Below are 14,961 nucleotides of genomic sequence, written 5' to 3'. Positions count from 1 at the left end.
TAGAGTGTTTGCTGTTTTTTTCTCAGATGATGAGAACATGTGAAATATTCTCATATTTATTGTTGAAAATCTAAATTTTCAGGACCCAACCAGAAGATGTGCCTGCACTTTCTTGGTGAAATCTGGACCCTGGTGAACTGAATGACAGAAGGCTCACATTTTCATCTATTCCAGGGAGCATCACCTGGATCAAGCCATTATTTGGGGTGAGTTAAGTGTACCAGTTTGATTCGCAGCAATTCTGAAACACACTATTTGCTCTTTTGGGACTACAAATATGTGGTTTGCTGAGAACACAGTTTGCTGTACTGAAGCACTGATCCAGAAGCAATTATGGCAGTCTCAGAAACACCCTGATCAACACTATTTTGGCTGCTTCATCCCATGGTATAGTGGTATCCAGCAGGTTCACACTGAGTACTGGATGCTGACTAGAGGGGATGGAAGCAACTTCCAAAAGCTGCACAGTACTACTTTCCTTTCCCCGTTACCTAAGCTCTGGAGATACTGTGAAGAGGAGGAATAATCCCTCTTACCCTTGATCGCCCATTTCCAACATCCCTGTAGTCCACCTCAGGGTCTATGATGACTTCGGCTATACATACATAGTCTCCAGTACAGTCTATTCTGGGCTGACGAAAAGCTTTTAAATGCAGTTCTTGGAAAAAGAGGAGCTAAAAGTTAACTTTGTCTCATGTGCTGGTATATTAACAATTTCATTAGACAAGAGTCTTCTCATGAATACTCCTAGCCAGTTTACTACCAGGAGATACAAGTTAAAACAAAGCTTGACCTTCTTTTTCTTAACCACAATGCATGCTTCTGGAATCCCTGTTGCTGTATAAACCTGTTATTAGCCACTGTGGGTTTTGTGCATCTACAGATGAGTCCTAGTGAAGTGGAGAAAAGGGATATCCTGCATTCTTTGACTTCTGTGTAAGGGTTCGTTCTTTGATGTATGCTAGGCTAACTTTTTCTAAGCTGGGGAAAGGAAAAGATTCCTTCTTACAGACAGAATTAACTTCTAAAAATCAAAATCTGAATGTGGAAAGTATCTCTTCTTTTAATCCTCCATAGGTTTGACATGATGACCCATTGTGATCTGTTATGTAATAGGCTCTATAAAAGGCATATAATCTATGGATTAGTGACACAATAGGCATGACAATTCCTATGGGCTCTTATCATATGTCATATTGATGCAGCTGCTTTCTACTGTGTGGAAAGCAAAACTCTCATATAATCTGTGCATATGCTGAAAGCACTTCATTATAGCCAAAGTGCTCATTGTACTTAAGAGCTTCCCCCATAAGCCATTTTTAAACCTTTCCAACTCAGCTGCATAAAAATACAAAAAAGGGCTGCAACATGCTGTGGCTTAAGATGGAAAGGGTGAATTAGTCCTAGAAAAGACAAGAATTCCCCCATCTGACTTGGATCTATCACAGAGAAGTGGCATTTTGCAGTTACTGGATATTATTTTGTTAATTAACTTTTGTATAATTGTTTACTTCCAAAGCCTGATACTAGAACACAGTGTCACATTCCAAACCTCTAAAATCTCTGGCTTAAAAAAACACCCAGCAAAGCTCAGACAAAATTTCTTATGTTAAAGTTTGTGTTCATTTTCATATTTTAAATATATTACAGAAATACTTAACTATGTTGCAGAAATCACTAAACATTTTGGAGAAAAATATGAGATTTTTTCATGAAGTTTGGTCAACATCTTTAACAAAATGAATTTCAAAACTTCAAATTCCTGAAACTCTACATTTTTTAAATTACAAATATTGTGAAAGATTTCACCAAAAAAACCCAAAAAATAAGCATCTCTCAAATCATGTGAAAGTGAAGTAGCACCACAATACTGGATTTTTGTATTCTGTAATTTTGCCATTTTTTTCCTGGGCCTTTTTGATAGTTCTAGTCTTTTTGTTTCTTCTTCCCTAACAACATCTTTGGAAATGCCTAACACTCTCTGAAAACTGATGTTCTGTATTTGCAAAACCTTAGGTCTTTGCCTAGGATGGCTGCATATTTGTGTTAACACAGATTTCCCCCATCTGGGCAGGTCCATGCAGAGCAGCACACCTTTACAGTTTTTTGTCTCGCCAAACTTATTTTCCAGAAAAGCAAGGGCAAACTCTGAGTGGGCCTGGTCCCTCTTGAATTGCAGTGGAGGGAAACGAAAACCTGGGGTAGAGTTGAATTTGTGTGATGCATCTAGGAGATTGTTCATATGCCAATACCCAAGGTGCATTTCACAGATGCCCAGCTGGTGAACAAATATAGAGCATATTTTTTTCTTGGACCTCTGTGCCCAGAACCAACAGAAGGATTCAGAGCTGAGATCTGACAAGCCTGCAGTGAGGGATGAGTGAATCTCAGCAAACCAGTTTGCCTAAGAGGGCTAAATTCTTCACTGAGTGAGTTTATCATCATCTGAAAATGACTACATGAATTGGAGCAAAGAGCTCCTTAATTTAGTAGAAAAGAGTGTTATGAGATACAGTAGCTGAAATTTAAAACTAGACAAGTCAAGGCAAAAAATCAGGTGTGAATTTAAATAACATCAACAATTAAGCACTAAGACACCTTACATAGACGGGTGGTGAATTTTCCATCACGCCACCTTTCAGTCAGTCTTTCTGATTTTCTGAGAGAAATCCTTCTAAAAGCTAGAAGATAAATTTTCTAATGTCAACAGAAGTTCCAGGCTTGATCAAAAAAACCATGAGAAAAGATTGTCTTCTGTAACATGGAAGGTGTGACTTGATGATCGTAAAGGTCCCTCTGACTCTCCATAGCTTAATGCCTGCAGAATTGTCTCTATTCTACACTGAGGTCTAGTTTCCCTCATGCCGACAGACTGGCAGCTGCCTGGCATTTCCATTTCTGCTGTGGGCTCTACGGCACAGTCTACTTACTCTTAGAAAGCTGGGAAATTCCTTCTAAAGATAAAAGAGGCAAAAGGTTACATTTGTCTCCCTCTCCATTCCATGCAATTGCTTTTCTCTGCCTCTGCTTCATACTTCTGCCTTATTTTTTCCATTATGTATTCTCCTAACATCAAATATTTCTGGAATGATAGGGCTGCCAAATAGGAGTGCCACAAGCCCTGTCAAACAGCACGTCTGTCAGTCCCCAGCCTCCACAGCTGGTCTATATTCAGTTGGGTTTCCAGTAGAGCAAACAATACTCGACCACTTAAGTAACTCCAGGTCAAATGTGCTCTGAGACTGACTGGAGCTTCACAGCATGGATAGCTGTTCATTTACTAGCAGTCTTACAACCTTACCATTAGCTTTCACTTTAACTGGGAATTCTTTTACAAAGCTGTCCTCTGCCAGTGTTAAGACATTTCATTTTCTCAGGTCCTGTGTAAATAGAAAGGTTTCCAAGCTCCATCTGGTTCCAGTTACTCAAGCAATAGAAATACACATGCTTCAGGAATTTGCAGACGGAGACTTACTGCCTTGCTGCCTTATAAAATCCTTTACAAAGTTCACCATGCTCTGTTGCCTTCTGATATACCTGTAGTCTGTAAAACAATTTCCCCTAAAACTTACTTAAGTTAGAGAAACAAATAAGCTGACAGTCTCAGGCCCTTCTTTTGAATAAGGTTAACCTGCCTTCACTACTAAATATGGCTTTATAACACACACGCGCGTACACACACCCTTGACCACCAAAGACTGCCTCTTCCTGAAATCCCCCGTTCATATAAATACAGGAAGTAGAAATAAGAGAGGCTAAAATCAGACCTTCTTGGTAGTTTGCTTTCATTTCAGTGCTTGTTTAGTCCTCTGCCCTCCAATACTACTGAGCCTGAAGCTGGTTTTAAACATCCTCCCCCTGCCGCTCCTTGAAATATCATCTTCAGTACAAAACTTAAGGATGTGGAGGGTCTGCTCAGCGATGGAAAGGAATTACTTTCTTTACCAAGGAACTCTAAAGCCACTGTGAAACAGAAAGTGTCTTAAAGTTTGCTGTAATGATGAAAACATCAGCAGGAGACAAGGGAGCCAGGGATGACTCAGGGTAAGTCCTGAATCTTTAGTGACTGCTCATGTTTAATAACTGTCGCTTTCCTTTTCCTACTTAACAAAGAGCTCTCAGCTGCATTTGCGAGCTGGCTGCTGAGTTATCAGCCACACAATCACGATGGTGCGGCATGGTTGTACTGTAATTTACAGTATTTCCTTTAGCTAATGTGTTCCAGCTGAAAACAAACTGCAATACCTTTATTTAGTTTGATCTTAGCTATTTAGGGAAAAAGAAGGATGAATTCCAAGCTGCAGTTTAGGGTAAAGGACAGAATAAGGGAGTTCCGTGCTTTTGGAAACGTGACAAATCTTTCCTGGGAGGCTTGCTTTGTTTCTACTGAAATGCTGAGAAGTCGATAAAGGCTCATCCCTATGAGCTGATGGTCACTCCAACTCCAGCACGCTAAGGTATGCACCAACCCTGTCCACAGACTCCCAGGAGACTTCAGATGTGCTTTCTGTTAGGAAAAGACTAACTATGTGCTTTCCTTGCTCCTGGCCAACAGACACTGCACCTTGCAGGATCAAGCCCCAAGAAAACATAGTGGGAGAGGAAATAGGTTTTGGTTGGGAGGTCAATCAGCTGCTGGGATTCCAGGATCAGGCTGGAATCCGCCCAAGGCTTGGTTGTGTCATAAAGCCCATGCTGAAGCTGAGCGTTTCTGTTTCCTGTTGAAAACAATCGGGGGAAAATGACATCGCTGCTGAAACCTTTGGTCACCCCCCTTGGAAAAACATATAATACCAGATATTAAGAGTGTTTCTTATCTGTCTGACACATTTAGTCTGTTTCCCACAAATAAAAGCTCCCAGATGTGTCTGTGATGGGTGCAGTAGGAGAAGGTGTATAGGTGGATATGGGATACTTGCATTTTCAGTCACTGAGTGTGCTGCAAGCCAGTCCCCTTTGATAAAATTGCTGCTGACAGGCTAGTGTGCTATAGTTTCACCATAGCACTGTTCCCAAATATGCACATCGAGTACAGGGGATGGAGGGAGAACCCTGCATTACAACTGTCACTGCTTTTGCCTTGTTCAGTTGTTTACATTAAGTGGAACAATGACACTCCTGTCCCAAAGGACAATTCCTCAGTTCCACTTAATGTTAAACACTGAAAAACAAACATCACACAGCCATAAGGAAAAAATGAAAGAATCCAATCCCTGTAGACCGGCAAGTGGAACTTAGTAGATAGTAATCCAAAGAATTTGCACTTTGCAGATGTTCCCTGCAATTATGATAGTTAAGATGCCAAGTACTGAGGAACCAAAAGATTTATACTGCTTATCTCTTTCTCGGCTTGTCTGAAATGAGCCACATGCTTGCAAAGGTTTGCTTTCAGTTTAGAGTTGCAGGAGAAAGTAAACAAGCCATAGACCCTGGATTTGGACTGTAAATCATAAATCGAGTGGTTGCAGGAATATTGAAGCATGAATGGGCATGATTCATGTGTTCTTCATAAGTTTATGAACATCTGAACAATTTAACAGAATGGCCTTTTATTTCATTAACTGATTGTCTTTATTTTCAATCTATCTCCCACTCATAAAGGAACTTGCATATTTAAAAAAAATCTATTTTAACTCTGCTTACATGCCACAATATTGCTGAAGATCCTCAAAATTGCATTCCAGCATGCATACCTTGTGGCCTCCAACACATTACAGAATTAGAAATGTGTCTAAGTGATCTTTAGCTAATTTCCTGTTATGGTCACATTGAATTAGGTGCCAATTTCACAAAGTATGTGTAGATAAAATTGGTAGCTTTCAAAAGAGATAGTAACATAAGACAAGCTGCCAATGGAGAATTTGGACCTGGTTTTAAAATTCTGTGCACAAAAATTTCATGAGCAATTACAGAGATTGCACCTTCATTCACCATAGTCTTCAGGTTATTAATTAAATGGGAAAGCTTACTCACATGCACAGAAACTATGACAATGCAAACTCTCATAGAAGTACCTTAGCAACTTGGAAAGTATCCATGTATCCATTCCTAGTAATGACTGAAGGGTCTGTTCTGCATATAGCAAATCGGTAAGGGGGTTTTGCTGACTTACACATCTGAAATGGCAGAAAGACACTGGGGAGAAATCTGCCTCCAGAATTAGTAGCTCCTCAGAGAGGAATGTGGGGAGAAGTGTAGCTAGGGGCTGGATAGAAATCAATCTTATCAAATTCTTCCAAAATGGGTTGGGAGAGAAACAGGGAAATTTAACCAGTAATTCTGAGCTAGAGTGAGGCTAACTCCTAGGAACGTTAATAAGTGGTGAGATCACAAAACATCTGGAGAAATGTGAGCTGATTGAGCCTGGTGACCATGGTTTCATGAAAAGGTATATGCCTTCATTCCAACATCTGGCAAATGTATGGAGGAGATGATGAGGAGAGCAGACAGGAGCTGTGACAGAGACATAATATGCAAATATTAAATAGTCCTTTGGGATAATAATGGCTAGTTCAGGTAGCTGGGATGGGTTACAGTGGTTCTCATTTCTGGGGCGCCAGGCTGCCTAATGAAGTAGTGATTGTGCATCTTTTCAGTGAAATGTCTTTTTGGTACAAAACCCACGATCACAGTTGACATATTTCATGCAATGAATGTAGACATAAAGAGGTCAAGCACTGGAGGAATCTGGAAACTGAACAACTCTAATAAGTTCACAGATTTTAACTTCAAAAGGGACTGGTTTGATTGTCTAGTCTGATCTGTGTAGAGCAGACCAGAGAACCGCTTTGGTAAGCACCCTATCAAACCCATGACTTCTGCTGGAATGGGAGCTTTTAGATACTTGTTGGCCACAAAAGCTTTCTTATCAAATGACTTTTCTGCCCAGGCTACATATCTGTCTCTGCAGTGGGGTAAATAAAGCTAATACCAGCATTTACAGGTTTGAACCAAGAAAATGATTTTTAAAAACTCCTCAAGAGCTGTCCTTTGTAAAGAACTTAATCTAAGCTTATTTGAATCAGTGGAACAAGTCCTGTTGGCCTCAGGAGGTCTTGGACCCAATGCAAACTACTGCTCAAAGAAGACCTCAACCTAGAACATGTGAGATGCTGTGTTTAAGTGGGGAAGGGACAGTTCAGGCAACTGGAAACAAATTAGTGTCATCAAATATTTCTGCTGTCTGTCAAGCTCTGATAAGGGGTACACTTTCCAGTCCTGGGAGATGGTGCTTCTCAGGAAGGAAATGTCTGTGCTCAAGATGCACCAAGATCAGGATATTACTGTAAAGATATAAAGAAGGAGGTGTTCTCCAAAGATACCTGAATTTGGTGTATCCAGAGAGGAGACATATAATGTCCTGAAATTCATTTAACAGAAAAGCATGTTTACAACCACACTGACTTGTCATGTGGTCTTTCTAGCACTTCTCAGTGAGTACTCACCAAACATAGCGGTTGCTTTGAGCACATTGTGCAGTGATACTGGTGGTAGCACAGAAGGCAGCTGTCCCTTTGTTTGCCAGAGGGTAGACCATACTGGGAATATTGCCCTTGAGTAGAGAACTCATCATCATTACAGACAGTCTCATACCAATGTTCACAGGAAGGGGGACACAAATGTAAGCAATATTCTACTCATCTCCTTTCTATTACAGGTTCAGCTAAATATAGTTTTTTCACTTCTTGTCCTAAATGGCTATGTGCTGGTTTGTATTGTTGATTTTCAAACCTAGAGGCAGCATAGGCTGAAAAATGTACACACATGTATGCATGCATCTTTCTTGCTCTGTGTGTACAGGTATACATGTAGAACAGTGTGTCCTGGAGAGTAGCTATGAGGGTTGCTTGGCACAAATTTGGACTGCCTCCATCCCTTATCAAACCATGTGTACATAGTCCAGATATCATAGAGGTTATCTATTTTATAGCGTTTTTCCAAATGATAGTAGGACTGTATTTTAACTCATCCATCAGTATATATAGGCAGCTTCTCTGAGATCAACAATATAGGCTTGTGAGACTCAGAAGGATCTCTAAAACGACCTGAAAAATAGACATAAAAGCCAATACCTAAACCCGATCCATTAGAAAAAGAAGCTGCAGCAAGATTCACTTCCCAGAGTTTTAAATGGTTGCCTGCTTGGATTGCTAAAGAGCACAGAAACGACGTGTCTTAGTGAAACTAGGACAAAATATTGTCCATCGCAGACCTTTAGCCATTATAGTTTTGGAAGGGAGGAGGGTTTTTGCTTTTGGGAATAGAAAGAAATAGTTCTTTGGAAAGGTAATTAGAAAGAAAAGGCAGCTGTTTGGAATGACTGACCAAATTCTAGTGCAGATGGATCTGTGAGCAGAGGGTAGGTATGGTCATCAGAAGCCCTGTGATGTCCCAGAAGACCTACCGCACTTTCCCAACAGTATCACAAAGGTATTCCCCCTGTGTAGGGAAGGGTGTACGTATGTTTGTGATTGTTTAGGTTGCCCTTTGTGAGGAATTACAAATGAATGATGATGAATGTGGGTATTTAAGAAGTCATTATGAGATTTAGAATTAGAAAGAACCAGGGGGAAGCACATTTAGCACACGTTCTTTAGAAGACCAAGGAGGGGTTATAATCCCTCTTGCCATATTATCATCAGTACAGGGTGGTCCTACAGTCAAAGGAGGTGGGATGTGCCAGGATGGACCTGGTCTGGGCAGCCCTGGTGTTCAGAGCAGCAACTAGATCATAGATCACTGTGCTGATCTGGGGCCTTATATGGAAGGGACATAGGAGGAGTTAAAGCAGGAATAGTTACAAACCTGAGATGTTTGGTCATTTAAAAAAAAAAAAGGGCATAATATTCTGTAGGTTTGAAGTATTCATACTACCAAAGAAGACTTCAGATTTATCTTTCTGAATAGTTATGGATTAAAACTGAGAAAACAAGAATGGAAGAAGACTATGTTTCACTGCAGAAGAGTAGCTTTAAGAAGGCCTTCAAGAACCTGTGGAAGCAGTTAACACAAAGTCATGCTAAAAAGTCAATTAAGTAGCAATTCTTGGATCTCAGAGTAGGCACTGGTCTAAGCAATGGTGTGCAATTAAGCCTGTGTCCTAGATTACTTCCTAATCCTAATTTTGAGATTAATTTTTTCTGTGGTGTTGGGCAGGTATTTCACCATGAGTAACTAAAGTGGAATCTCCAGAGTAAATCTTCATCTAGAGCCAGGTAGGAGCTAGACTAAATCACTCAGTTGTCTTTAATTCAACTTCTGTCCACCCACCCCCCTACATGCACACTCCAAGAAGCTCCTGTGACCTCTCATAGCTGGCTCTGGTTCCTACAGTCGCTTTTCTGGTAACCAAGTACAAAATCCACCTGTTTCCTCCTCCAACTTCTTCATCCATGGCGTTCTGACTGGCTGGCAGTTCATACCGGAGCTGGCCCCCAAGGAAGTGAGGTTGTGCATGGATTTCTCTTCAAGGATGCTGCAGCCACATCCATTTGCCACAGCTGCACATTGGATTACTGAACCAGTTTGAGGTAAGGGCCCTCTCCAGCAATGAACATGCCCTTATCCTTGGGGAGGATTGGGGATGCTATTGCAATACAGATAAGTAAATAAGTAGACCCCTAAGTAAATGGTGCTTATTTTCAAAAATGAACTGGAAAGTCAAGACCTCGTGCTTGCTGATTTTACCCTCCCTGTACCACAGTTGTCACAGATATGAATAATTGAGTAGCAGCACTAGAGTCACTAGAGCAACATAAGAATTGATTAACTGAAATTTGTTAAAAGTTTTCACAGTGGCAAAGGCAAGATGATATTGATGTTTAGAGGAGAAGAGCTTGAAAACCACTGTTCTGTTCAGAGGAGATACGAACATCAGTTTCTCAGGGTGGTGAGATCTGTAGCAGAAATTCTGCTGGTCAACTAATTAGTCTATTTTAGGAGAGATAATTTGCTCCTATGGGATGTTTAATTTGAGGATTAAGAGATCAAAATTCTGCTAGTTCTTATTTCCCCAGTTACATTTCTGCAAACTTTTAGGGGGGTTGTATGTGGACAGGTAAGTGATTTTTTTGCCACTGTGAATATTTGTTTGATCATTATGTCTGAGCTGGAGGGGTCTGGAGTGCTTGTTAGGTATTTTGTAATGCTAAAAACCTTCCAGCTTCAATACTCTAATATCATTCCAGCTTGTCTGCCTGCCTAAGAAAATGTCTGTCTTAAAATTTGCGCACAGGTGGTACATAAGAGATCTAATGAAGGTGCCTTCTTCTCCAGAATTTGCTGAATGAGAGGAGGCAATGCCCTTACAGCCCCAGTGAGCATGGCCTGGGTTACTGACTATGTTGTCAGAGCTGTAGGACTTGTTCAAAGCTAGGTCAGCTTACTAGAATTACTAGTCATGGGCTGCAGGGGACATAGTATGGCATTTGTGGGGTGAAATCAACAGGGGCTGCCCATGAATTTGAAGAGCAAAGTACTTGAGGAGGTATATATTACTGAGTCCAGTCCTGCGTGCACACCACTTGAATGAGGGTGAGCAGCTTTTCTAGGAGAGCCAGCCAGCAGTGGAGTACTCTGAAATTCATGATTACAGGGGCAGGACACATCTGTACTGCGAAGTGGGAGATGTAAGGGTGCTGGGCACACCCAGGCTCTGGCATTGATCTAGCTGCACAAAAAGAAGCAGCAGTGAGAAGACAGCTGAACAGGCAGGCAAGCATCCACAGGAATTATTCACCAAAAACGGTGCACGGCATCTGCAGGGGTTAAAACCTGGCTGTCAAACCCTTTCTATACTTCCTTGCCAGAGAGGGCTGCCTGTGGTATGCAGGGTAGAGAATTGTTGTCCTTGTTCAATGGTTGCACCCCATCTGCTGTGGAGGGGCATGGGGATGTTACACAAAGTTACTTGTGTGTACACTGCATTTTCTGCAAAGACCCTTGGCACCCCACTCTCCCTCCACCACTCTGTTTGGCATCCATGATCTGCTCTTACAATGTAGGAACACATGTGCCAACCCCACTCTCCCCCCTGACAGAGGGAATCCCTAAAACGCAAATATGCACATGGCTGAGTTGGAGCTACATGCTGGTGTCAGTCCGGACTAACTCTCCAGAGTTGGAGAGGGGCTGAGTTCAGAATCCATCCCAGGTTGTCAGGTGCTTGCTTCTCAGAGAGGCAAAGCAAGCTTTCAGCTGGTGTTTTTAACTGTGAAGTTTGTGGGGGTATGTGTATGTGTGTGAAAGTACATGATAAAACAGCACTGCAAAGCAGCTGTGGTCAAGCAAGCGGTGCTACTTAAGCTGTGCAAATATAATAAAGCTACAAGCATCACCCAGTATGGTAAATATTGTAGCTGAAGCCTTTCCTCTGTCCTTTTTGTACCTCTCTGAGCTATCTAAAGTAATTCTACCCACCTCCAGAAATGACATCCCTGCATCAATGTACCCTGCTGGAGTGAGAATATTAAGGCAATCCTTCCCTCAAGATACCAGCTGCGAGAGGTTTGGAGCACTTAGCTCCTCTTCGCCTCTACCCAAAATAGTATAAATCTTTTTGCAAGTGAAGATGATTACTTGAGCAGCAAAGGATTAGCAGATGTGAGCATTGCATAGCTGGCTATGCTAGTCACGTTTTCCTAAATAGAGATTCTATTAGATGCATGCGAGCCAGGGAGTACTATGGAATGCAGCTCTTTTCACATAGATGAATATATACATGCATATCTCAGCGTGCCTTTCCCAGACTTTCCATCACCTTTCTGCTAAACGGGGAATATATCTGCATCTGAGTAAAGTATTTGTTTTCTACATTATTGGTACCTTTAAAAGGGAGAAGGTGTTTTCACTAATCGTAATAACATTGCATGATTAATATAAAGCCCTTGTATGTATGAGAGGATCTCTGGGTGTTTCATAAATATTAAGCCTCCCAACAACCAGCTGAAGGCAGTTACCTACTTCTGCCACTGTAGTAAAGGAAACTGAGGCACCAGCTCATGGAGCTGATTTGATTATAGTTACTTACTTTGTAGCCTAATCCCCTGGATCCTTGTTAAGTAGTTAAACCCTGGCCTTGCCCCAGACCATGCTTTAGGTTTGGGGTGATGCCAGGAACAGAATCCAGTTCTCAGAAAGCCTTTTCTTTTTGGTGGATGAGTTCCCTGCTGGATTAGGGAGCTGAACCAGCGTCCTCAGTGTTCACATAGCCTCTACAGCTGAAGCAAGAGAAGCAGCGAAAGTGAAGTGTTGGGAGTGTGTGCAAGTGGGGTCAGGGGACTGCCCTTTCAGCAGTATCCTGCCATTGCCCTGGATTAGGATGAAAATGAAACCACACCCTGGGAGTTGTTCTTTGAGGCAGGGCTGCATTTCTGGCTTAGATAATGGTGCTGCAAGGGCTGGGGCTGCTGGTATTTGCTCTGTGTGACTTGTTGGGGTCTGTGGATCAACACTGTTCCTGGTGGGGTTGAAAGACCTGTCTTACTGCTTGAAATTATCTCCTGACCATGTTAATTAGTACTTTGTATTTGCTTTTGCAAGGCTAATGAATTGTTGGGGAATTTCAAGTGCTTTGTTGAAACCAACTGAATACATACAGCCTTTTGGATGCTGGGAAAATCTTGCCAAATCTAGGGAATCCACATAGCTCAGGTGCACCCCTCCAGTGGCCCTCTGGAGAAAGCCAGTCTTTTGAAGCCTCTGTTTTGTAAAAGCAGCTGTTGGGCAGAACTGGAAGCAGCTGCAGCCTTTTGTGAACTGGATTACATTTTGTGCTGCTTGGGGAAAATTCACCAAGGAAACAAAGAGAGACCAAAAAATAGCTGAGTCTGTAGACTGACAGCTCTGCTGGCTACCTGCAACACTGTTCTGCAAATTGCTAGCAGACTTCTAGGCAAAAGAAGGTTCTCCCACATATTTGGCTAAACGACAGCCTGGGACCTGGCCCAGACTTTCATCTTGCCTGCCAAGAATTTTTGTCTCTCTTCTCTCTCTCCTTTTTTTTTCCCATGAGTTCTCTCCAAGGAATTTGTCACTCCTGATACCCCACAAAAAACCAGAAACCAGGCAAAGCTCAGATGTTCTCCTGCTGAATCAGCAGACAGGAAAGAGCTTCGCTTTGGATGGCTTTCCTTTCTGTCCAGAGGACAAATATGTAACACAGGACATTTTGGTGTAATTCTGTACTGAATTTCCATTCTAATCCTTTCTAAGGATTAGAAGTTAGTTAGTTTTTGACTGGATCTCATTGGTAACCTTTCCAGCCAAAAGGGAAAGTGACTGTTACCCTCCCAGCAGGGATGGGTCCTCTGGGCTGGGAAACTGTGGTAGAGATTGCCTGAGAGGCACTGTGAAGAGCAGCCTGTGATAGGGATGGATGGTAGGGGTTAGTCCCTTGGACTGGCATTCTGGCATCTCCCTTTGCTATCTAGATCTAGCCTGGATTCACCCTGCCTAATTTTAGGTTTTTAATTGTTGTGTCCCATTTAGGAACCTGTGTACCCATGAGGATCTCTGGTCTTACTGGAGAAGAAGCAGCTCCAGGGAGTAATTCAGGGTGACTGGTGCCAGTGGGCTGAATCCAAGTCAAATATTTGTTCATGCCTCACCAAACTGAGCAGGGAGCCAGGCCAGAGAGCTATGTCCAGCACAAACCTTCTTCCACCCTCCCACCCCCTGAATCAGATAGCCCCAAGGTCAGACAAGCAAGGGCATCCTGGAGGTGGGGGTGGGTACAGCACTGATGTTTTGGGGAGGACATGACCAAGGCAGCCGTGTTATGGATTGTCTTAAACTGCTGTGAACCCACAGCCTTTGGCCTATGATTTATTTACATCGTAGCCCTGGTGACCAAGCGATCATAAACACTGTTAAATGAACAAGCTTGAGGTCCCAGCAATGGTTTAGCTGGCTCTGCAGGAGCTGACAGACTTGCCTTGCTGCTTGGCAGGTTTTGTAGTCACATGCTGAGCTCCCAGCCACCGCAGGGACATTTCAGCAGTTTCTGACACTGCTCCGTTAACGAGTTCTTTGGCCCGGGGCTGTCCCACCAGCACAGGACAATGAGGGCCATGCCCACCCACGGGGCAGGTTGCTCAACTTAACCCAGAAAACTAGAACACCTCCCTCATCCTTGTGGCAGGGGACCATGCCCTTTCACCACCTTTCCATATCCCTAAAATACCCCAACAAGCCTTTTTTCTTCTTCCTCTCCTTCCCCCAGGAAGGCAGATCTCTAACCTTGCCTCAGTGTGAATGCAGGCAGGGATCCTATCAGATCATAAGGCAAGAAATAAACACATTTCTCCAACGCCTAATCAAAATTAAATATGGGGATTATGAAATTGCTGGAGTAAGGCTTAAGGATGACAGACAAAGAGTAGGTTTAGGTTCAGATTATTATTTTTTTTTTTTTACTAACAGCACCATGTATTGAAATGTGTTCACACTGACATTGGAAGGAAGTCTTACCCAAAATATGAATATTTGTGTGTCTGCACACAAGTCTGCAGACCAGTGACTGAATGACTGGTTTGAAGACCCTTTGCATGTTGCCTTAATGAGAGGGGGGACCTCTGAAGGCCCGTGCTCCACTCCTTGAGATACCGCAGTGTGAAAGTTCAATGGATTTATTTCCCTTGGCAAAATGGCCATTTCTAGTTGCAAATCATGACTGAGATAAGAGTTTGCAGGTATTTTTTTGAAGAGGGGAAGACTGCTCAGCTTTATGCAAGTCTGTGTGGTTAGCACCTCATATCTTGTGTGTCTCGTATGTCTACACTAAATTCACTCACAGGGTGAGGAAAGCCATTGCTTTTTATAACTAGTCTGAATTTTCTCTTAATATTTTGCTCAGGGTTTTGGCTCTGACGTGACATGCCGATTCAAATATTTTATAATATATAGGGTTTGAAACAGAATGGTTTTATTTAAGCAAAACTATAGTATATTCTTAATTAAGTT

General features: G+C 42.2%; 1 protein-coding gene across 4 annotated transcripts in view; it reads left to right on the top strand.

The window, feature by feature from the left end:
• Positions 1-3,753: 3,753 nt before the first annotated feature.
• Positions 3,754-14,961, top strand: part of RIN3 (Ras and Rab interactor 3) — a 69,971-nt gene continuing 58,763 nt past the window's right edge. For all 4 annotated transcript variants that reach the window (XR_005931380.1, XR_005931381.1, XM_030005361.2 and 1 more), the window contains exon 1: positions 3,754-4,044. Coding sequence is in view for 2 of the 4 variants with exons in the window: in XM_030005361.2 (XP_029861221.1) it covers positions 3,998-4,044 (47 nt within the window). In the remaining 2 variants the exon portion in view is untranslated. The remainder of the gene's footprint in view (positions 4,045-14,961) is intronic.

The sequence above is a fragment of the Aquila chrysaetos genome, chromosome 2 (genome assembly GCF_900496995.4).
Source record: "Aquila chrysaetos chrysaetos chromosome 2, bAquChr1.4, whole genome shotgun sequence".
In the NCBI taxonomy this organism is placed as follows: Eukaryota; Metazoa; Chordata; class Aves; order Accipitriformes; family Accipitridae; genus Aquila; species Aquila chrysaetos.
Note: the sequence above shows the minus strand (reverse complement) of the source record. Positions and strands in the feature narration are given on the sequence as shown.